This window comes from Hippichthys cyanospilos, chromosome 16 (genome assembly GCF_059441005.1).
Source record: "Hippichthys cyanospilos isolate Australia breed blue-spotted pipefish chromosome 16, RoL_Hcya_1.0, whole genome shotgun sequence".
Classification (NCBI taxonomy): Eukaryota; Metazoa; Chordata; class Actinopteri; order Syngnathiformes; family Syngnathidae; genus Hippichthys; species Hippichthys cyanospilos.
Genome location: NC_142384.1, coordinates 4,573,350 through 4,595,836, shown reverse-complemented (window position 1 = coordinate 4,595,836; position 22,487 = coordinate 4,573,350). Strand labels below are relative to the sequence as shown.

Sequence of the window (22,487 nt, the reverse complement as noted above, 5' to 3'; positions counted from 1 at the left end):
CACTGCTACACTACACTACTCCATGCAAAAATAGCTAATGTTTTACCATCATTAGTTGTAACATTTAAATTAAAGCAGTCATAGTTATGCAAATAATCTGTTTTGATGCAGAGGAGCACATTTTCCTCCTGTCCTGTGTTTCAAGTGTGTGCTTGGAAGAGGCACCTCTCCGGCAGTATTTTAATGTTGAAGCCATTAATTTTCACTGCGGGAATAATTGACTTTCTCAGGATGAATGCCATGCGGGGAAACCCTCACTGAGCTGGAATGCTTGTGGGAGGATTTCACATGTGGAAGTCCCCATCGCATACAAAAAGGGCATCTTTTAGTCTTTTACGAAAGCATTTTTATACTTAATACAGAGGGAAGTAAGTGAATTTTAATCCACATGTGTCTTTTGTTGTTGTAGGACAGTGATGAAGTAATTTAACTAGTGTGACAGTCTTTTTTCTTAATGCTATCATGTTTTTTGAATGCCTAGCAACAAGTGACAGATGTGAGCACCAATTCTCATTTGACAACGTAAAGTCTCCCGACTTGTTGATTTAAGAGTCAAAAAATGTTTCCTGTGGCAGCAGTACAGCCTTTATTCTTGTAATTTTGTCTTAATAGAAAAATCCATTATTTACATAATACTCCAATTCAACTGTATTACTGTAACACAGTATTGCAGTGGAGGAACATTAGGTCCAGCAGAGCCTTCTCTGCTGGGCTAATATAACCTGACATTATCATAACTATAATAGACTATAATAATTATATTAATTATAATAAAAGTCCATTTAATTTTAAATGTATTTTTAGCAATATAAATATTTTATATATAAAATTATTCTCCATATTCTGTTCTTTTCATGTCATATCCATATAGTTACACTCCTACAAATGCTGCCGTTTTAGTGTAGAGTTTTTAGCCAATTAGAATTCAGCTAACGTGTGTCGCCAGGCAGACTTCATGTCTGCTGAGCTGGGAGGCATTCGCTTGAACAAGTAGAAGGCTTCTGTGCAGTGTGCAATGACGTATTTTGTACGGGCCCATATTTTTGTTAGATAGCTGCAATAGCCAATCGAGTCATAAGATCGCCATCTCGAGGCCTCAGGTAGAACTATATTGATTCACCATGTTTAATGGTGGAAATAAAGTTATTAAAAAATAAACCATGTTGGTCAACCAGCTAACGTTAGCATTAGCATACATCGAAGCCAGATTTGCGGACGCTTTTTTTTTTTTTTTAAACCCACAGTGGCTGAAGAAGAGCAAAATGGAAATTGGACCGATGCGACTTTCAGCATTGGCGTCCATGTCAATACAAATTTACTAATAAATGTATTATTGGAAATGAAATGCAAAGACAAACTCTATAAGCAAGTCATGAAAGTCTTTCTGAGGAAAAAAAAGAAGAATGAATTTTGTACTGAAATAACTTGGGGACAGCCGATTTGGGTGAGTTAATATGTTTTTGTCATTTGACACCTGTAATGTAAAGAAATTTTAATAGAATATACAATCACCATAAAAGCCCTCTTATTCGCAACTTCATTTAAAACGAAATCATTCTTCCATTCCTGTTACATTGCAACTTTTCTTGTCAGAGTTCCAGTACCCATAAAAATATTGATACCGTATTGTCCAGATTTTACACTTGAAAGAGATTTAGCCCCCTCACCCAAATGAGCACATTGAAGCGCCTGTGGCGAGCTAGCCAGGAAGCGTCATATGTCAGCGGCTATCTAAAGTTCTGCTGACAGGCGTTTTGATTGAGCGCCATGAGCTGAGGAGCTTGTGAACACGCCCGTCTCTCGTCGCCGTTGACATCCGCGTGTCCGGCTGTCCCCAGTGGGACGAGGCTGACATATGAGGACGATTTGGGGGATATCTTTCAAATTTACCTCTCACACAATTATTTTATTAGTTTTATTCGTAAAAAGTATTGGAGAAACTTTCTTTAACTGCATTTTGCATAAAGCTGTGCTTAAACATAAGAAGAGTTCGAAATGATTACATGCAAATTTACTTTAAAGTTAAATACAACTGAACTGCACCCAACAAATGTGTTGTATTGGCTCAAAAGCTGAGGCAATTATTAAATTAATGGATGACTAATTTTGACAATTAAACTCATTCAATCCCAAAGACAAGTATAATTTAGCACCTAAAGTAATCAATGACTTTAGATCTTGAGTACGAAAATATAGTTAGTTTAGTATGTAATCAATTACTAATAATTTATTAGTTTAGTATTACGTAAAGTAATTGATTACTTAAGTATTTTAGCACTTAAAGTAATCAATTACTCTCGTACTTATTATGTAAAGCTTATTCGTAGTACTTATCTATAAAAAAGTGATTGATTACTTTTTTAACAGATTCATTTCATTGAAGAATTCTTTGTTAGATCATTTGTTTAATTTCAAGATCATATTTGCGTCACTAATGACAATGTGCGTAAATCTTACCAAAATACTGTATGACGATTTGGAATGGGTTCCGATAACACATTTTAGCAATATGTTGCTTCATGTTTCATTCAATTGACTTTTAATTTGAAATGAAAATGTGTTTGTTTTTTGTTTGTTTTGGATGAACTAATGCTATGCTCTAATATTATCTTAAACTATTGGGTTACCAAATTTGTCCCAAGCTATGGTAATAACATCTAAAGTTGGCTTTTTTTAAAATGTTGTAGTTCTGATTAAAAATGATGTTGATGTAATATAGCTACCTAAAATGGCAAAATAATTTTTGGTGCCACTAAACAAAATGTGCATTTGTATAAAATTTTAACAATTTAAAGGTGTACCTGACAGTGTTAATGCATTTTAACAATGTTTTTTCTTGTTCAATTCAATTTGCTTTTAATTTGAAAAGAAAATGCACTATTCCTGTTTTGGATGACCTAATGCTATGCTCTAGTATTGACTTACGCTATTGGGTTACCAAATTTGTTCCAAGCAATGGTAATAACCTCTAATGTTGGCTTTTTCTGTAATGCAGTTGTTCAGATTAAAAACTACCTTCCTGAAATACGGTCTTCTAAACCAGCTGAAAAGGGCAAAATGTTCAAAGAAAATAAAAATGGCCAAGACTTATTATATCCGCTGTAAACCAACTATGTATCACCGTGTGACATTTTGATTTAGATTTGCTGAATGCTGCTGAAACCCTGTCAAAATCTCTCACACACTCTCTGAAGTACCTTCAGTTATTGCCAGGGGTACAATGCCCCCACCCCAATTAATATACACTGTTTTAAAAGTGTTAATTATATTGTTCCTGTTGCGGCATTAAAAGACCTTAACCCTTGTGTGGTATTTTCTCCAAATAATTTAGCTTTACTTTAAAGGCATTTCACATCGAAGAAGACACCAGGGAGCTGAAATTTCACCCAGATGGTGACAAAATTCAACATGGCACGACCACAACCAGAAGTGTCTCATCCCTTGGCCTAAAATACTGCCAGAAAGATGTGGAAGAAAATGACCCAAAAATGGTCAAAATACTGCACAAGGGTTAAATTAGATTTGCTGATACCCGCAGGAACCCTGTTAAAACCTTACGTACCCTCTGACCACACTTTCACAGCCTCCTAAGGTTACTCATCACCATTTGATAACCACTGCTCTAGAGGGACCCATGTATCACTAGTAGGAGTTGTACAACACTGGAAATGCACGTTTGCAAGGGAAAAGGTTCTTTTTCTTTTGAGTTGTGTGTATTTCAGCTAATCCCAAATTATGTCTCCAACTGACAGTAGAGGGAAGACGCCGTCCCCCATTAGCCCATCGTTTTGCTGTCATGCTCCGTGTGAACGAGTGCAGATGGCAACTTGACGCCGAGCCATAATAATGCTCATTAACTGGGAGGGCGAGCCGGCGTGGATGCCGATTACCGGCCCGTCACGTTCCCTCGCCCCCGCCAGCTTGTGCCGCATATCAAGACGGGCCGTGAGGCCTGGCCTTCTATCCCAAATGATCATAAACTGCCCGTGCTGCCCAAATGTGCTGAATGGGGAGATTACAATGCGGGGCAAATGAGTCCCGGTGCTGTTTTTATGCACGCGTGCAACAAAAAGCCGCTCACTGTTTATCTCATTGGCAGCTGGATGGATGAGAGAGGGTTTATCCTCTGACTGGCTTCCACATTATTAGCGCTAGGGATATCAGCCAATGGACGTCATGTGAGGACAATAGATGCCTAAGCAGCATGTTGGTAGACATGCAAATACAGGGGAAGCGCTGGCTTTAACGTACAGGTCCAAATGTTCCTTGTAGACCCATAGACCCACTCATCCAATATATATATATATATATATATATATATATATATATATATATATATATATATATATATATATATATATGTATATATACTGTATATATGTATATAAACTATATTTTTATTCATAATCCCCTGTGTATAGTACGCATCCTTAATTTTAGGGTCAAATTCTTGTATTTTCATACTTGTAAATTCTATATTTGTTGTGAATTAGGTGTGTTTCCCACATTGTGAGGGGTCAGTGAAGCCTCACCAGTGCAACGCTGAATGCATGGTAAGCAGTTGTTTTTCCTTTTCCTCATGACACAGCTATAGTTCATTTTACCATAAATACCCGAAGTTGTGCAACATCCATGTTTCAACAAATTTTTGTTTGTGTGCATACGCCAAAACACCACAGTTAATGGAGTCAAATGAATTACCCTTCCATGTTCTCTAACCGGAGCACTCTTAATTGAATCAGCCGGAGACATAACTTTTACATTATCCTCTCCATTTTAGTAATATTCCTGCGTGTGGATGGACTCGGACGTTGGTTCACTCTGCGTGTTTCTTTTATTGAAAATAACGCCATAACAAACTCAACTAACACGGTGTTAGCTGCAACAGGCAATGGCTACTAACAGCCAACCGACGTCCACCCTCTAGCTTGTCCCATTACGGTAATTATTGTAAGTAAGAATATGGCCCATATAAAAATGCACATCTGTGTGTCAAAACATGGCAATAATTAACTAACATTTTTATCATTAAGTTTCCATTAAGAGGCGATGCCAAAACCTTTGTCATTAATTTTTGGGAAGAAAAGTAGAACTTGTATTTGAGGAATTACGGTAATCCACTGGTTGTTAACATTTTGTTCAGCCATTTTGACATTCTACCGCCCTATGTTCTGGACTAATCTACATCAAAGAACCTTTGGGCCCACATTTCAAATTTCATTGCTCACCTGTTTTTTTCACTTTGGTCATGTGACATTCACAAATTATCAATGCATCAGAATATTTTATGTAATAAAGCATATCAACCTTTAAAAGGAGTATGTGTAATTTTTCAAATGCACCTGTGGGAGCTTTAGGAGCATTACGGTAAATTCAGCACTCCGTAGCCTACTCCTTCTCTGATTGTCTGTAGCTGTGCCACGATTATATTTAAAACATACTGTTGGTCGTTAAGAACACATTTTTTTGTTTTTGTTGTTTTTGGAATGTATAATTTTTTTTTAAAAACAGTCTAAATCTGACAACTGATCAAATATAAATACAAATAACTGTAAATTTCTGGAAACTATCTATTTTCATTCATTCATCATTAATCTTGTTGAATAATTTGATAATCAATTGCTTGTCGATTAATTTTAACAGCTGTAAAAAAAAAAAAAATCTGAGGTCATTCTATGGACCTGTCATTCAAAACAAAGCAAATCTTCTTTTTTACAAGCAATCAATCAATCAATCAATCAATCAATCAATCAATGCAAGGACGTTTCAAGTATTTGACTATTGATTTTTTTTTTTTTTTATTATTAATTGCCCGATAAATCGGGAATCGGTATTTTTTTTTTTTTAGATAAGTTGGCGTCATCTTAAATAAATCCAAATCAGTTGAACCTCATCAGAAGTCCATTGAATATCCAGAGCCCTTCCTATTTCAATCCAGCTACAAGAAATAATGCAGTACTACAACAGCGCACCACAATGCAAGCGCAGCTTGTCACCCGGCGTGGTGGAGAAATAAATGACTTCCCCCTACCCACGTTTTCTTTCACTACTGCTACCCCAGAGTTGTCCTTATGTAACTAAAGTGCTTGATGTTGCACATGCCGACATAAATAATCAAGCATTCGGTGGGAGGGGCTTGGATCGCTCCTGTTAACATAGAGAAAGCATTTTGTTTGGCACTTAAAAAAGAAAAAAACGCAAATATAGTTGCGCCTCTCGCTTGTGCCGAGAGCTGTCCGTGGTTCTGAAGCAGCGGTGCTGGCGGCAGAAGAGCTGCTGGGATGGATGACAGCTTACGCAATTCCATGCATTGTCATTGTGCGGTTTTTTTAGACTCACTTTGCCGTAGTTACAGGTAATGTTCTGAACAGGTGCAAGCTTGGTTACAATGCATTAGTTTTACTTTCGTAATGTCCCTGAACTTAACCGTTGTCAAGCCTTTACTATGCACACTGACCTACACAACGTTCATCGACATCCATTTTCTGTACCGCTTTCGAGATCACGCGCCCTCTAAATGTCAATTCCCCATCTGTAGACTTGCAAATAGAATCAAATGGTTGTGCATTTCCAAAATGAAAACATCGATTGTTATAGGATTGTTTCATTTGAGTCTAAGTTTTGAAATCAAGGAATTGAAAATCCAATTTGATCATAATGGTATATGGACTTACCATATACAATAGCACTTTAGGTATGCCATAAAACACTTTACGTATTTGATCATTCTTATTCAACTGGAAAAGTATGCCAATATCCACTGAACCAAGAAGTAGTACGTTAGTGCATTTGGCTGTTACATCTAACTTCTATTTTTTTTTTTACTTTTTATCTTTTTTTTTTTTTAAATCAGGATCCCTCATCATGGCCAAGGGGAGAACCCAAGGATGTTTTTTTGCACCTAATGATGCTAATAACTGTAATTCTTTGTTTTGTTGGTCCAGTTACTGAGTGTCTTACAAGCTAGCCAGCTGATAGACATCTGCCCAGCTCACTAGTTAGCTGGTGTGATGTTTATCTAGGCTGAATTTGGCTAACTTCTTTAGTTTTGAGTGGATTTCCCTTGAGCTTTATTTAATCTTGGAATCTTTGTTTTCTTGGTCCAGCAACAATAATTTGGTTGTGCTAGCTCGCGGGTAGATGTCTCCCAAGCTCGCTTGCTAGCTGGCAAGACATTTATCTTGCTTTATTTGGCTGACTCCTTTTTATTGTTTTGGATAGGATTGTTTCATTTGAGTCTAAATGTTTAAATCGTTGTATTTTTATTCCAGGTGCATGGCATTTATCTAGCTAACTAGCTTATAGACATCTACCTAGCTAGCTAGCTGGTCTGATGTTTATCCAGGCCTAATTTCTGCTAACTCCCTTAGTTTTGAGAGAATGGTTTCATTGAAGTCTTAATCTTGAAATTGTTGTTTTCTTGGTTCAGCAACATTGTTTTGATTAAGCTAGCTAGTCAGTAGATGACTTCTGAGCTTGTTAGGTAGCTGGAGAGATGTTTCTCCGTACATGAATTTGGCTGACTCCTTCAGTTTTGAGAGGATTGTTTTGAAATTTTGAAATCTTTGTTTATTTGGTCCAGGTGCATGGTGTCTATCTAGCTATCTTATAGGCATCTACCTAACTTGCTAGCTAGCTAGCTGGTCTGATATTTATCCAGGCCTAATTTTTACTAACTCCCTGAGAACGGTTTCATTTAAGTCTTAATCTTGAAGTCTTTATTTTCTTGGTTCAGCAACATTGTTTTTATTAAGCTAGCTAGTCAGTGAATGACGGCCGAACTTACTAGCTTGCTGGGGAGATGTTTTTCTGGGGCTGAATCAGGTTGTTGTCTTTGGTTTTGAGATTATTGTTTCATTTATGTCTAAACATTGAAATCTTTTTTGTTTTTCTCGGTCCAGGTACATGGTGTCCATCTAGCTAGCTGATAGTCGTTGACCTCGCTAGCAAATGGGTATCATTTTTATTCAGGCATGAATTTGGATAACTCCCTTGATTTTGAGTGAACGGTTTCTTTTAAGCCTTAATCTTGGAATCTTTGTTTTCTTGGTCCAGCAACATTGTTTTTATTGAGCTCACTAATAGGTAGACATCTCACAAGCTCACTTGCTAGCTAGAAAAAAAAAAATATTATCAGTCTGAATTACTGACTCATTTAGTTTTGAGAGGATTGTTTCTTTTAAGTTAAATTTTTTTAAATCTTTGTTTACTTTGCATAGAATTGTAATATATATATATATATATATATATATATATATATATATATATATATATATATATATATATATATATATATATATATATATATAAATGACTCAACTGACATGGTTGCCATTCCTACTGATCACTTTTTAACAAACAGGGAACAAACTCAGACAGCTATTGTGATTTTGACATCACTTTGCTTCATAAACCCAGGGAAATGTGTCTAAAATCTTGTTAATGTTTCTTCAGAGTAAATTATTCAGCTACTACACCAGGTTAAACTGTAAGTTTAAAAAAAAAAAGTTAAAAAAATATAAAAAATGAAAAGTTTAGATTGTTTATTAAGTAGAAATGTGTTTTATAGACTTCTCTTATGGTCATTAATCTTTAAGTAAAAATGTACATTTTTAATTGTGTACCCAAATACCCTTTTGTTCAATTAGATTTCCGTAGGATATCTGAATAGAAAATATTCAATAGCTGCAGCCCTCCACTGGTGTCATAATTTATGACTGACAACACTAGGGTTAATGCAATGGGAAAGTCTGAGATCACAAATCGGCACAGGACAGATCGAAGCTTGAAACTTGAAGCATCAACGCGCTGCCCGCCATTTGTATGCTCAGCACACTAGGCCCACACAGTGCAGGGACTCGCTCTCCGTCCTGTTTACACTTCTATTCTGCAGCGCTTTGAGGGTCCATCACACACAAACAAACAAGCACAATGCACACTTCACTTGCCTGACGCTGCATTTACCTGTCTTGCGAGGGCACTTTGTAAGGCAATTCAACTTGTCACCTACTGTAGATGCTGTGCATCTATCAGACTCATTATTATATCTCCTTGAGACCATCCATTTTATACAGCGCTTGTCCTCATTCGGGTCACGGCTAAGCCTGTACACCCAGGACTGGTCGCCAGCCAATCATGTGCCACATATTCCTGCATTTAATGAGCAACTTTCCCATGTTAACCTAACATGCATTTTTTTTCATTTTTTTTTCTTGGGGGGTGGGGGGTGCTAAAAGGCAAGGTTTGAGCTGAGACTCAAACCACTAATCCCTTGATTGTGAAACAGATATGCTAACCACTAGGACACTGTGCCGCAGGCTTGCTTGAAAAAAAAAAAAAAACATGCATGCATCCTCCAAATGGTCGTGTGACTCTTACCTGTGTCAAAGTGTGAGCTGAAGGCAAAACTGGGATTGAAAAACGCAGACGACATGACAGTCACGTGCAGGGTTAAAAGCATCCTCCCCCCCGGAAACGAAGACAGCCTCAAATGATTATTTCTTTCAAATGATAAAATGAAATTGATTCGGAGTCCAGCTTTTTTGAAGGTGCGCAGCAGGATTTTGTTCCTCAGAGATGTGGAGGCAGACGTGGACACTCATATTTGCGACGGCACATCTGTTGGGTCACCATAGTCTTTTTTTCTATATATAATTTTTTTGGTAAACCTCATCACATTTTACGGCGCACCTGAACGTCAGCCTGATCATCCAATCGAGCAAAACTAATTTGTCAATAAATCCCTCAAGATCAGGCAAGGTCTCACTTTTTCCCCTCTAATGGCGCATCCTGACATCCGGTTGTGTTGTTTAATTCAAAACGACAACAATAATACAAGAAAAAAAAAGGACCATGGATGCTCCTCGGCGTTCGAGCTTCGCAGCGGAACGTCCTGCGCCAGTGTCAAGTTCGCGTAGTTATGCAGCTATCACCGCTACTTTTACTTTCAAAACAAAAGAGTACATTCTAGTTTATGAATTAAACGCTTTTATTTTGACGACGGATAGACGCGTGGCTGTTCGTCTGAGCTTCCCGAGTTTGGAGCAGCTGGCTGGCGCAGCTTTGCGCTGGAGGAATCCTGCTTGCGGTCACCGCTAGTTCGTGTGGGATTTCTGCGCTCGAGGCATGCGGAAATGATGATGTCACGTGTCGCACAAATTGCCCCTTTTAACTAAATTCTGAACCATCATATTAAAACGAATGTTCCAAAAGTAATGAGCCTACTGAAAACTAGCAATAAAAAATATTATATTATTTCTAGTACTGTAGTCCATTGTAACATAAATGCCTCAACTTATTTCTATTCAAGAAAAATATTTAGAATACAATTCACAGAATTCGTTCTATGAGAGGCCTCTAAAGGTTATGCCTCAAAATACGTTTTTTATTTTTTTTTGTGATCAAGGTAATCATTCAAATATCTCATAAGAACATGTCACTTATCATAAGTACTTCATTCAAATGCAATTGGGAGTGATAAATTACACAGGCCACATTAGCAAGTGACAGCGCTATCTTTATCCAATGAGAATTGCAGGTATGCTGCACTCTAGTGGCCTAAATTAGCATAGCACGAGAGAGGTTATTCAAGGAGATACTTTATTTTGCCCATGTGTATTCATAACATGTCTGTGAAATGCATTTTATATGCTGACAACAAAAGATTTACGCCGTTATGTAATTACACACTCGATGGGTGGGCAAGTACTCCAAAATTTGTACACAAGCTATTAAAAAGTCGTAATCCATAATATGGCCTATTAATACCGAGCAGAAAATACAACTATCACTCGCTTGGAAATATATCAACATATAAAGTCTTATTTACGTAAAAAAATGCGTTACATTGCATTGGGAATGCCCCGCTAGGCTTAATGCATAATGGAAAATCGCATAGTTAACGAAAAGCAACATGGAGGATGGTGATGCGACACATGTAGACAGAACATGGGAAAATCCTTACAGGCACTCTTTATCCTCTGCAACACGCAAAGCTGATATTCCATCTTATTGGCCACAGAGTAGTGGTGGCTTTTATTTGTTTATGTCTGCATTATACTGCCCACTGTGGCCAAGGCAGGCACACCAGAAGGAGTAACACAAATCAATTAATTGAAACATTAATTTGTAAGTTTTGATAGCAACTCAGAATGGACAAAAACAACTCTAGGGCATATGTGGCCCTCTTCTTCTCACTCTGATTGGCCGCAAAGGCCTCATCTGGGTGGACCTGAAACCAACGGCGGGTCGCCCCCTCTGTGTGAAGCTGCCATCCTTGACGTGGTCCACAAAAGCCTCCACACCATCTAACTTTGCCGTGAGGCGTGCCAGGTCATCCTTGAGGGCGTTGAACTGTCGGTGGAGCTCGCCCACAGCGTCGGACAAAGGCGCGATCCTACATTGAGATACATGAACTGATCAATGGATCATGATAATTCCCTTTCCGTTAAATGTGGATTGCGATTCAAAAGAACAAAGATCCTGCCGCAAGTGGACGAAACATGTTTGCCAGATTACATAAACACATTAGTCATCGCTGCTTTGATAGGATTCCAGTTTTCCTTGGAAGCCTTCTTTGCCATGAGCTCATTGCAAAAAAAAAATAACCGACTTGCCCTGACCAACTGGGGTCACACTGCTGTCCTTATGTAATTTTTCTGTAAAATAGTAAGGATGGACGGATGGACAAAAAGATGGATGAATGATGGATAGCTGGACTAAAAATGGATGGATGGATGGATGGATGCATGGATGATGGATGGATGGATAGCTAGCTAATGGAGAGACAAACTGCTAGAAAGACTGAAAACATCAATAGATGGACAGACAGACAGACAACCAGATATAAAAAAATCGATAGATATTTTAGTTTGATGAGCAGAGAGAAAAGTTTCAAGATAATTGACTCACCGACTATATTCGGGAAGAATGGATGCGTGGTCGTTGATGAGCAGCTCCCTCACGCGAGTTAAAATGGCAAATTTCCAGTTGTCCAGAATTTGTGTCAAGTTGGTGCAAGACTTGATATCTTTGCGGTCTAAAAAACAAACAAACAAAATTATTATGCAATTGTTTGTAGAACCAACATTAAAAAAAAGAATTCTCCCTGACCTTTTGCATACCAATGAGGTGTTTCCTGTTTCCATTCTTGCGACGGAACTGCTAGGATGGTACAGAGGACGAAAAGAGCCCCTCGAATGTGCATTGTCTTCTCACAGGTTTAATTGGATGGCACCGTTAACACACAAGGCAAATCCTGCTTGAAAATGAAAACAAACTTCCAATTAAATTCAGCTTTGCATTGAGCCTCCTGATTCTACAGCAGGATCATTTCATTTGCAGTAAACGTCCAAAGTCTCTCCTCTTACCGTTTTACTCTCCTCGGATCACGGCAACCAAAACAACAATGTTAGACAATCCTCGACCCTGCACTTGATCGCATCTGCCTCCCAAAAAGCCACACCCACCCCAACACATGTTGCACAAAAACTACCCTCGCAGGCCAAAATGGCGTCAAAAAGCGGCCAAGCTCCTCAGGCTTGAGCATTCTGGCAGCCTGCTCCAAGTCAATGTGGCCACACATCTGGGCAACGACATCACTCTGATGATGTAATAACCCAAAAATGTCTTAGTTTTTGTTCTTTCCTGGTCCATATGTGTTTGCCAGTGGGACCGGTAAGTGTGTGCTTTTTATCCTATATTACACACTAAAATATGTTGAAATACAAGCAAAAATTGAAGATATTAATTCACTTTAGACGCCTACTACTAAATTGGGTAGATATTGCTGCTTAATTCATATTCCACAAACACAATTTTAATCAGAATACTTTTTTGATAGAACATATTTATAAGACATTTTTTTAACTTAACTTCCCTTGAACATTCACACATACTGCCCAATATGTATTTATATGTATATACAGTAAATAACATTAAAGGTAAGTACATTTATAAACCTTTACTCATGTATTAAAATTTCTAACGATCTTTGTTATTCTTATAATTAAATAAATGTATTAATTTTTGAAATCACTGTTGTATATTAATACCATCATATGTTTACAATTCAATAGTTGTTGTTAATTTTTTATTGCACATGATGGATGATCAAGTGTAAGAGATGAAAAACTTTCCTCAGTTGCTTGTTCTTTATGTGACGTAACACACACACGCACACCTACACACACACACACACACACACATTGTTAACTGTCTAATCCCCTGACTGTGACTCTCACATGATGAAAAAAAAAAAAAAAAAACGGCATGCCTGACGGCCTCCCGCGGCCAAACGCAGCATGGTGACTGACTGCGCCTGGGCTCACATGCTCCACTGCAAACCATTCAGCGTATGTACCGGTTCATTTTTGGGGGGGATCGACAGAAAGAAAGATGGACAGCGTCAGAAGATATTTGGCAACAAGAAGAGTCCTTTGGCCCTGGACGAGGACTCAAGATGCAGCTAATGAGTCCAGCCCGCTTATACCGAAGGTAAAAGTTCACGTTACTTTATTTTTCCAGATCAATACTAGTAGGAGTTCTCAACTCTTGAGTAGTCACTGAAACTAAGACTAAGAACCGATACCACAAATGCTTTTCATACACAAAGTTTCTCCCGTAAAAACAATGACATCATTTTATGGCAAATTTATACTCGCCTAATTTGTCATTTTTACTTCATTATCGTAAAACTGCATACTCTCTATACTAGTATCAAGTGCCATTCCATACTTTGAAACAAAGCCATGTATCAGCCGGATACTGATACTGATACTTGCTAAAGTTACTCAGTCCTCCCTCGCCAGTAATGTACAGTACATGCTTGCCAGTAATTAAAGTCAACGCCGGCCAAAAATCTTGGTCAACTGCAGTTATATTTGTTGTTCTTCACAGATGATAAAGAATATATGCTTATAAGTATTATTATATTGCTCCACTGTTTCAATTTAATCTCCGTTGCTCAAAGCTATGCTTCTCAACCTTTTTTTAGTGACAAATCCCCAGTGAAATATATTTTAGCCAAGCACCCTTTAATGGGTGCTCAGGAAATTCCATTTTAAATTCATAAATAAATAGAACAGAGTGCTGTGCCAGCCGCTTCTGAATTATTAAACTTTGGAATTACATTAGTGATTTATCTAAGCGTGTTTATTTTAGTAACAGCAGAAGATAAATTGTCTAATATCATTTGTTTTCTGTCTGGCTTATGTGCAGGAACATTGTAAACTTGTGTCACTAATGACAATGCACATCCATGTAAAACTTAACAAAACAAAGGCATAAGAAATTGCTTCATGTTGCAATGGATTTGCTCTTCATTTGATAAGAAAATGTACTTTCCCTTTTGTTTTGGATGACTTAATGTTCTTTTACGGTAAAGTTTTTGGGTACTCTAATCACATTTGTTCCAAGATGTGGTATAAACCTCTAATGTTGATTTTTCCTTTTTTTGTTGTTGTTTTTTTGTAGTAGTTTATATGTAGATTCAATTTTACTGTGATGAAATATGACCTCTTAAAATGGCAAAAGGTGAGAGAAAATCAAAAATGCTAAAAACTTTTTATATTCACTGAACTAGCAAATTTGATTTTGGAACACAATTGGATATTTAAATTGAATTGGAAAATTAGCTTTGAACATGTCTGCAGAAACCCTGTTAAAATCTTACATGTCCCCAGGAGTACTCGTACCCCCGTTCGAGAACCATTGGCTTTGAGATATGCAATTTGTTAGCCTGTCAATGTTAATAAATTGTTTGTTAGCATTAAGCAAAACAAACATTTACAAAGCATAGCTTTGTGAAATGTTTGTATATCAAGGTATTAATAGGTATTTTCTTGTGTTCGGTCTTGTCCAAGGAGGATTTGGGAACACACGGAACCACCGAGCTCCACCAAGAGGGCACAAGCGGTGATCACCAGCCCAGATTTAAAGTGATCCGCCCCCGTCCCGGTTATTCTTTTCTTGACTACTTCTTTAAGTACCTTTTGGTTCTGAGCAACCTGACATTCTCCGTCCTGGGCCTGCTTCTTCTCACTTTGGGATTTTGGGGTCTCATCAGTAAAGAATCCTTCGCCCAGGAGAAAATCGGAAGCATCGGCACCGACCCGATGTTGCTGCTGGTGACTCTGGGCATCTTGCTGGCTTTGCTCTGCCTGACGGGCTGCGTGGGCGCCTTACGGGAAAACACCTTCCTGCTCAAGCTGTTCTCCGGGGTGCTGCTGGTGATCATCACGGCGGAGGTTTTGGCCGTCATCGTGGTGTACAATGTGCAGCAAGAGATCGGAAACTTCCTGCGTTCCAGCATGCTGTCTGCTATGGTGCGCTACCAGGACGACCTGGATCTGAGATTCATCACTGATGAGATCCAGTCCAATCTGCAGTGCTGTGGGGCAGATACGTATCGCGACTGGGAGGTCAACATGTGAGTTGGGTGGAGTGGATTGGAATTTAGGAACCCTGTCCACTGAATTCAAAAATTTGGTTCACAATACATGCAATACATACACTTTCTGTAGGCGTAAAAAGCAGGATGACATTTGATCGTTTTTAATAAGAATTAGGCTGTGCTGGAATACAGTATTTCCAATGTAAAAGGAATAGGGTCGATGCAGAAAAAAAGGTTGACAAGATTCTCCGACTTCGGATTTTATGCTCAGAACAGTGGGAAATTTTTACCCAACTTGGGCTTATTGATGTTTTTGATGTGTGATACAAAGGAAAAGTATGCAAAAAAAGAACACTAGGAGGCTAAAATATTGCATAGATTGTCAAAACATAATGACTTTCAATATGCTACACTATCCCACACTTCTAAATGCTTGCAAACAAGAGGTCAAGAGGTACACCCAATAGGTGTCAAATTTAGCCCATGTCAGGTTCATTTACTGCCATTATAGTGTATAATGACAATAGTGTCATTTTTTGACATATTGAACACCCATTGTTTTATCATGCATTATTATGATTAGAAAATTTTGTGTTGACACCCCAAAACAACCGGGTGGCGCTAGTGGCCAACTTATGACATTTGCAAGCCTTTCAATGACTTCATTGATTGGCTTAGCCTGGACTCATATAATGCAAAAGTCTTCAAAAGTCATAATACTCTAATCATGACATAAAATATCCCTATTTCAATTTCATAATACTGTATATTATTTCAAAATACAATGTAATACTTTTGCTATTATCACATTTTAACAACTTGTGCACATGAAGGGGATGTAGGTTGCCCCAGACCAAAAAAAAAAAAAAAAAAAAAAATATATATATATATATATATATATATATATATATATATATATATATATATATATATATATATATATATATATATATATATATATATATATATATGTGTGTGGTGTGTGGATAGGGCTGCTGTCACTGAACAAATCCAGGTTTGTGAAAAATCCCCGGACACCCAGAGGTTAAAGCCACAATAAGAAGAGAATTCTGAATAAAGTGAAACTGATCTCTAATTCTGATTCTGAGAAAGAAGTCAGATTTCTGTCTTCAAAGTAAGTGTCAGAATTTTCTTTAATTTTCTTCTTCCATCTATTCTTAAAATTCTGACTTAAGTCAGAATGTGAATTCTGAATAGTCAGAATTCTAACTATTCTCAGGATTCTCACAAGTGTGTAAAAATGGTCAGTTTCTGAGAATTCTGATTTTCATCAGAATTGTCCCTGAAGTGAGAAATCTTACTTGAATTTCTGTAGAGAATTCTGACTTAAAAGTCAAAATGATGACAAAGTCTGAATACTGACAAAAGTATTCTGACAAAGTCAGTATTCTGACCTTGTGAGAATTATGACTATAAAGTTAGAATTTTCTCAGTTGCCACTGATGTATTCAAATAAAAAATAATTTTGACTTCCTCCTCACTTTATTCCCAGAATTCTCTTTGTAAATAGGAAAAATAGCCTTTTTTAGAATTCTACATTTATTCAGAGAATTTTCACTTAAATTAAGAACAATGCCTTTGTTCCGAGAATTCTGTTCTCAGAGTTCTCAGTCAGTAACTATTATTCTCAGAATTCTCACTTTTTGTTTTTTAAATTTTTACTTTAATGTGACAATTCAGAATTCAGAATTCTGTGACAATCTTGGCCACTTTTTTTCTTCACTGGCCCTAAACCTCTTTTTAATTTCTTTTTTATTCTACGTTCAACTTTACATCTTTGCAAACTACTGCAGAGATCATAGAGAAGTATTGTCACATGTATTGCATATAAGTGTGCTTCCACCTAGTGGATGCAAGTGAAATTACAGCTAATATAAATGAAGCATTAGATCAGGCATGTCCAAACCTGGTCCTCGAGGGCCACCTATCCTGCATGTTTTTGATGTTTACGTCATCCAATGCAGCTGATTCAAATGATCAGGTTTGTTGTCAGGCTTCCGCTGAGCTTGCTGATGAGCTGATCATTTGAATCAGGTGTGGTAGGAGGACAGAAACCTCCAAAACATGTTGGATAGGCGGCCCTCCAGGACTGGGTTTGGACATGCCTGCATTAGACCAAAATTAGTTATCACCTGAGCATTTCCAAAGTCCTTACCCCACAGATACTACAATTGCTCGGCACCAGGAATTCTGGCCTGCGGCGTTCCGGCCACGTGCTGCGTTGACCCGCTGGAGAACGGCACTGTGTGGAACTCCCAGTGTGGCCTGGGTGCCCAAGCGCTGGATGAGTTCAGTGCTCAGAGCGTGATCTTCCTGGGAGGGTGTCTTGGGAGCATCTCGCGCTGGTTGGAGCTGCACCAGGGTTCGATCGGGACAGTGTTGCTGGTTCTGCTGGGAGTGCAGATCATGACTATGTTTATCACCACGCGACTTCAACAGAGGATCCAATGGCATAAAGTGTCCGCCTAAATGGATATCAACTGGGAAATTATGCAAAAGAGACTCTTGTGGCATGTTAAACACATATTTTTATCAAGTTTTTTGGGGGAGGGGAGTGAGGGTGTTTGGGGTGAGTTGCCTATTTCTGAAAATATATATGTAAGTGATTGGGGCCTCCTTTTTTCTCCACTGATCACTTGGCAGCTACCCAGGCTAAAAATCCAGTGTACGATATTATCTACACCTCATGCAAGTTTGCACTTACCTGATGTTAACATAAAATTGTCCTCCTCGTGATGGAAAATGTGGTCACTTATTTCTCCACCTCACATGCAAACTCAATTGTCAGTCTCTTCATTTATTTTACTTAGTGTGTATTCAATTAACAAGATGTTAGCTATGAGTAATTACCCACATGACACGCAAAACAACACATAAAAAAGCAGAATTTTATTTACAGCTTGTAATAGTGTGTTTAACTTTTGAATGTGAGGGATGAAGTAATGATTTGGTCCATAAAATTCAGTGCACTATTAAAATTCCAAGGTAAGGACACCTGCAAATGATTTGTTGTGTGGACTTTGTTGTGTTTCATTATGCTTTATTGGTTTCAGACCAAACCACTACGAGATTTAAATACATTTTTCCATTTCAATCACTTCTGCGAAAAGCTTACTTATGTTTCAGTTTATATCGAAAATACAGTATAGTATACGACAAAAAAAAATCAGCAGTCTGTACGTTTGATGACTTTGACTACGTCGCCATCTGGCGGCTATAACTGTAATGGCATTTGAGTTCATTTTGTTTTTTCTTAATAAACCTTTTTATCTTTTGTGTGCATGTAAATATATGTATATATTTTTTTCTTTATTATCTTTTCTTCATTTTTAACTCGGTGCATTGGGACGACAACACGCACATGAAAAACTGCAGCTCCCCTGTGACGTCATCGGTCAACTGGTAAACGCTAGGGAAGCTATCTCCACGTGAGGCTACTATGCTGATTTCGAATATCCTTTAATAACGACGCGCATCGGCATGGGGAAGAATAAGAAGCGTAAAAACGATTCCGGGAAGATGGTTGACAAAAGAGGACAAGAACCGAGGTAATGTAAAGACGCTACCTTAAACTCAAGGCAACTCTTAGCCTTAGCGGTTAGCATGCTATTAAAATAGTTACAGTAGTTAGCATGCTAATACACACATTTAACATTCTGTTAGTTACAGCAGTTAGCATGCTCATACACACATGTAACATTCTGTAGTTAGATTGAATTTGGTGAGACGCGCAAGTCACAATGATGAAGATCAACATCTTAAATTAACGAGAGTACGATATCTTCTACTAACATCTAAAAATCTTTTATAATGTCAGCGTGAAGAAGCAAAAACGAGATGTTAAAGCCAAGAAAGATCACAAACGAATGGACCACCTTGAGCACATCCCCTTCAGGCTGCAGGAGATCATGAAGAGCAAGGAAATTATGCTAAATGGTTCCTTCAATCGAAAAAAATTAAGGAGAGGTACATGTCAAACATTAAGGCATTAAACTCTCATGTGCTCAATCTTACATCATTATTATGCACGTTTCCCTACAGGCAGCCTTCACAAAAAACCAGAGGAGTCCACTGTCGGCGACATAGCCGTCCCACGTTTCAAGCGAGGAAAGCGAGAAAGCGAGCCACAATTCAAACGCCGCATGGAGATGGAATCAAAGCACGTCCTCTTCCTCACCAACAACCAAATTGAGAGGAGACCTGAGCTGGATGAAGACAAGCAAGAGCAGCCCTCACATCGCAAAAAATCTGAAAAAAAGAAAGAGTAAGTGCATTCCGACAGCGATTCCCTGACTCACAGTTTGAGCCGCCACTCAAGTGGTGTGAGAAACTGTCAAACACAAATAAATAATGAATACTATCATAAAGAGCAATTGAAACAAACAGCGATTTCTAAATGGCATTCCAACTTTTCATGTCTGTTATATGCGACTTGTTGACACAGGCACGACAAACTGAAGTTACAGAAGCTTAAGCAGAAAAAGTTGGATCGACAGGAGGCCCAGATCGAAAAGGAAATGTTTCAAGGTAATGTTATGCCATTTAAGAACGGCACAAAGCTACTGAGCAGGAAACCAACTTTAAGTGCAACAACTCCTTTGTAATTTATTTTTCCCCACAAAAATCAATTCACAAATTGTAATATTATTGAGGTACTGTGGTTTGTCCTACCTATCATCCCAAATCTGCCCCCCCCCAAAAAAAAAGCTTACACATGTTGTGTTGCTAAGAATTAGAAGTAGATCGGACACTTATTTAGCCATTTTTAGCATTTGATAACATTTAAAAACACATTTTTCCACCTGCTGTAGACTGAAACTGCCATCGCTTTCAAGGCTTGGGTGACAGCCAATTACAGCTGATTAGTTTTCTAGATTTGGTCATGTGAGCGCTACTTAATCCTCGAGCATGCATGATGTCTTTCTCATTCAACAGCAAGTGGCAGATGTCATTTAATTATAAATGAAAAATAATTTAGTCATCAATTACAGGAAAACTACTGCTGAAAATGGTGAAATAAGCGGACTAGCCGACGCAACTAAGACATGACCACCTTCTAGTGGTGAATAGAGAGATTACAAGTTAAAACCACACACTCCTGCGAGATATTTTTCGCCTGGTTTCCATCCTTTTTTTTAAAGGTTTATATTTTTCCAGGCCCCCTTCCCCTAGTTCCCATCATTTTGATAGAAACTAAATGTGGAATATTTATTAGCGTTTTGTGAATAAGATTGGCGGAAGGAAAATCAATTTCTCTTATTAGGAGTGTGGTCGGGGGCCGCCATTTGCCCATCCCAGTTCCAAGCAATAATTTTCTTTTTCCACCAGATGACATTGCCTTTGGGGAGGTTTCAATGGAGCCACCATCTCTAACCAGCAAACCCAGAAAAGCACCCATCAACCGTCAGGTAAAACAGAACTGTCCCCTGTACTTTCACCCATCACACTTCCAACTCATCGGGTTTCTCTCTTCTGACTCCCGTCTACCCGAAGTCCAACAAGGAGCTCCTGCTCAACTCGCTACTCGGCCAGGCGGCGACCTCCACGGGCAAACCGTCTATGGCCCGGCAGAGGATCATGGAGGAGGAGCGTCAGCGAGTGGTTCTGGCCTACCGCCACCTGAAGAAACAAAGACAGGAGCAGCAGGAGGAGGCCCGGACTTTAAGGCGCAAGGACCCCCAGTGATGGGGAACCTCAACAAGATGATTTTTTTTTTTTCTCAAGTGACGGTGGGAATGTTTCAGTTCAAAGCAACACGGCTTCTCCTTGCTGGGACGATACATTTACATGTGACGTAAGAAGGAATAAAAACTGTTTTCTTTGAATGGCGTTCCATTGTAATTACGGCCCAGAAGTGCAGGAATGGAACTCCGTTCTTAACTGAGCACAGTTTTGGTGCGTTCAGCAGTGTTCCCACTAGATGGCAGTATTTCAGAAAAAAAAATATTGGCCAGACTGTTATACCATGATGTAAATAGCAGGGGTACCATCAAACTGTTTTTATCCTCCTAGGATGTAAAGAACTAAATAAAGTATATTTTTCTGCTTTTATAATCCAAGTGACCTATCTCTGTGTTTTTACTATATAACAAGTAACAAACATGTTTTGTGAGCAAAATGAAAAATGCTAATACAGATTAACTTCTGAGATATTTCAATCAAAGATAAAAGTGAGTTATTATTTCCAAAGTCAAGCTGTTGGCACTTTGTTCCAATATTGAAAAAAAAATAGCATTAAACTATCTCCAGAGGAATTATAATTATTTATTTGAATCACAGTAACCAAAAATATACTTGAAACACTTAAAAGTTCATTTTAATAACAATCAACCAATTATTTGGATAAATTCTTAAAATGTATAAATAATTTCCCAGTTTGGGGAAAAACAAAAGTGAATGCAGAACAAAAAAATCTGAAATATTTATAGTGAAAATGAGTGGTTCTTTTATTTTAAAAATTGGCTACCACAATAAAGATGAACATAATAATAGACCTAGTGTTTGTACAATAAAGGATTTGTCTTTTAGTTTTGGTCAAAATTCTCACTATAAAGTAAAACTTCTGACTGTATTTGCAGGATTCTGCCTCATTTAACTTTAAAAATGTCTTGATTTTAAAATCAGAAAGGGAATGAAAAATGAATAATGACTAATTCAGAGAAGTCAGAATTATGACTTTAAAATGAGAGTCCTGAAAACCTTTTTTTTTTTCCTCTCTTTATTAGTCCTAATCCTCTCATAGAAAACCACCGTTCTAGAAGCTCAAATTCAAATATATTTGTAAATATGTTTACACATTTATTTAGTGAAGTAACTGAAGTTTACTGAAGTAAATAAATGTACTGCACTGGACGAAAAAAAAAGACATACTGTATATATATATATATATATATATATATATATATATATATATATATATATATATATATATATATATATATACTTACTTGTAATACAAGTACAGTAGTTTCATAAAAATATTTTCAAGTTGCCAGATAAAACTCAATCACATCCGCCCGATGTTGAAAGGTGGAACACTTATTAGCATGCTTCCAAACTATTTGCATATGTAATC

At 37.8% G+C, this 22,487-nt stretch overlaps 4 protein-coding genes across 11 annotated transcripts in view; 2 read left to right on the top strand and 2 right to left on the bottom strand.

Annotated features, from left to right (window-relative positions):
- Nucleotides 1-9,758, bottom strand: part of LOC148410252 (serine/threonine-protein kinase LMTK1-like) — a 34,819-nt gene extending 25,061 nt beyond the window's left edge. Inside the window, exon 1 of the mRNA XM_088436255.1 lies at nt 9,379-9,758. Within this exon, the coding sequence (XP_088292381.1) occupies nt 9,379-9,460 (82 nt within the window). The 5' untranslated portion in view covers nt 9,461-9,758. The remainder of the gene's footprint in view (nt 1-9,378) is intronic.
- Nucleotides 9,759-10,637: 879 nt separating this feature from the next.
- On the bottom strand, nt 10,638-21,401 carry LOC148410250 (uncharacterized). Of its 6 annotated transcripts, none has more exons than XM_088437945.1 (5): nt 19,427-21,401; nt 17,568-17,803; nt 12,112-12,259; nt 11,911-12,037; nt 10,638-11,395 (listed from the first exon to the last, which is right to left on the bottom strand). In XM_088437945.1, the coding sequence occupies exons 3-5, from the start codon at nt 12,203-12,205 to the stop codon at nt 11,167-11,169; spliced, it is 450 nt and encodes a 149-aa protein (XP_088294071.1). In that variant the 5' UTR covers nt 12,206-12,259; nt 17,568-17,803; nt 19,427-21,401; the 3' UTR covers nt 10,638-11,166. The 6 variants fall into 6 exon arrangements, with proteins under 6 accessions (XP_088294071.1, XP_088294072.1, XP_088294073.1 ...); XM_088437946.1 differs by having other exon boundaries at nt 12,112-12,256; XM_088437947.1 differs by having other exon boundaries at nt 17,568-17,800.
- tspan10 (tetraspanin 10) lies at nt 13,183-18,700 on the top strand. Of its 2 annotated transcripts, none has more exons than XM_088437942.1 (3): nt 13,183-13,494; nt 14,865-15,427; nt 17,575-18,700. In XM_088437942.1, the coding sequence occupies exons 1-3, from the start codon at nt 13,396-13,398 to the stop codon at nt 17,879-17,881; spliced, it is 969 nt and encodes a 322-aa protein (XP_088294068.1). In that variant the 5' UTR covers nt 13,183-13,395; the 3' UTR covers nt 17,882-18,700. The 2 variants fall into 2 exon arrangements, with proteins under 2 accessions (XP_088294068.1, XP_088294067.1); XM_088437941.1 differs by having other exon boundaries at nt 13,190-13,494; nt 14,862-15,427.
- Nucleotides 18,785-21,471, top strand: ccdc137 (coiled-coil domain containing 137). 2 transcript variants are annotated; one of them, XM_088437940.1, is made up of 6 exons: nt 18,785-18,960; nt 19,230-19,378; nt 19,454-19,676; nt 19,857-19,939; nt 20,741-20,820; nt 20,906-21,471. In XM_088437940.1, the coding sequence occupies exons 1-6, from the start codon at nt 18,893-18,895 to the stop codon at nt 21,095-21,097; spliced, it is 795 nt and encodes a 264-aa protein (XP_088294066.1). In that variant the 5' UTR covers nt 18,785-18,892; the 3' UTR covers nt 21,098-21,471. The 2 variants fall into 2 exon arrangements, with proteins under 2 accessions (XP_088294066.1, XP_088294065.1); XM_088437939.1 differs by having other exon boundaries at nt 20,741-21,471.
- The last annotated feature ends 1,016 nt before the right edge of the window (nt 21,472-22,487 follow it).

What these genes read in the sequence shown, in the direction of transcription:
- LOC148410250 (XM_088437945.1), bottom strand. Translation starts at nt 12,205, where the DNA reads ATGCACATTCGAGGGGCTCTTTTCGTCCTCTGTACCATCCTAGCAGTT. An exon ending in ACCTCATTGGTATGCAAAAG is followed by an intron (nt 12,038 to 12,111) that starts GTCAGGGAGAAT and finishes TTTGTTTTTTAG; the next exon opens with ACCGCAAAGATATCAAGTCT. An exon ending in ATTCTTCCCGAATATAGTCG is followed by an intron (nt 11,396 to 11,910) that starts GTGAGTCAATTA and finishes ATCTCAATGTAG; the next exon opens with GATCGCGCCTTTGTCCGACG.
- tspan10 (XM_088437941.1), top strand. Translation starts at nt 13,396, where the DNA reads ATGGACAGCGTCAGAAGATATTTGGCAACAAGAAGAGTCCTTTGGCCC. An exon ending in CCAGCCCGCTTATACCGAAG is followed by an intron (nt 13,495 to 14,861) that starts GTAAAAGTTCAC and finishes GTCTTGTCCAAG; the next exon opens with GAGGATTTGGGAACACACGG. An exon ending in CGCGACTGGGAGGTCAACAT is followed by an intron (nt 15,428 to 17,574) that starts GTGAGTTGGGTG and finishes CTTACCCCACAG; the next exon opens with ATACTACAATTGCTCGGCAC.
- ccdc137 (XM_088437939.1), top strand. Translation starts at nt 18,893, where the DNA reads ATGGGGAAGAATAAGAAGCGTAAAAACGATTCCGGGAAGATGGTTGAC. An exon ending in TCGAAAAAAATTAAGGAGAG is followed by an intron (nt 19,379 to 19,453) that starts GTACATGTCAAA and finishes GTTTCCCTACAG; the next exon opens with GCAGCCTTCACAAAAAACCA. An exon ending in AAATCTGAAAAAAAGAAAGA is followed by an intron (nt 19,677 to 19,856) that starts GTAAGTGCATTC and finishes TTGTTGACACAG; the next exon opens with GCACGACAAACTGAAGTTAC.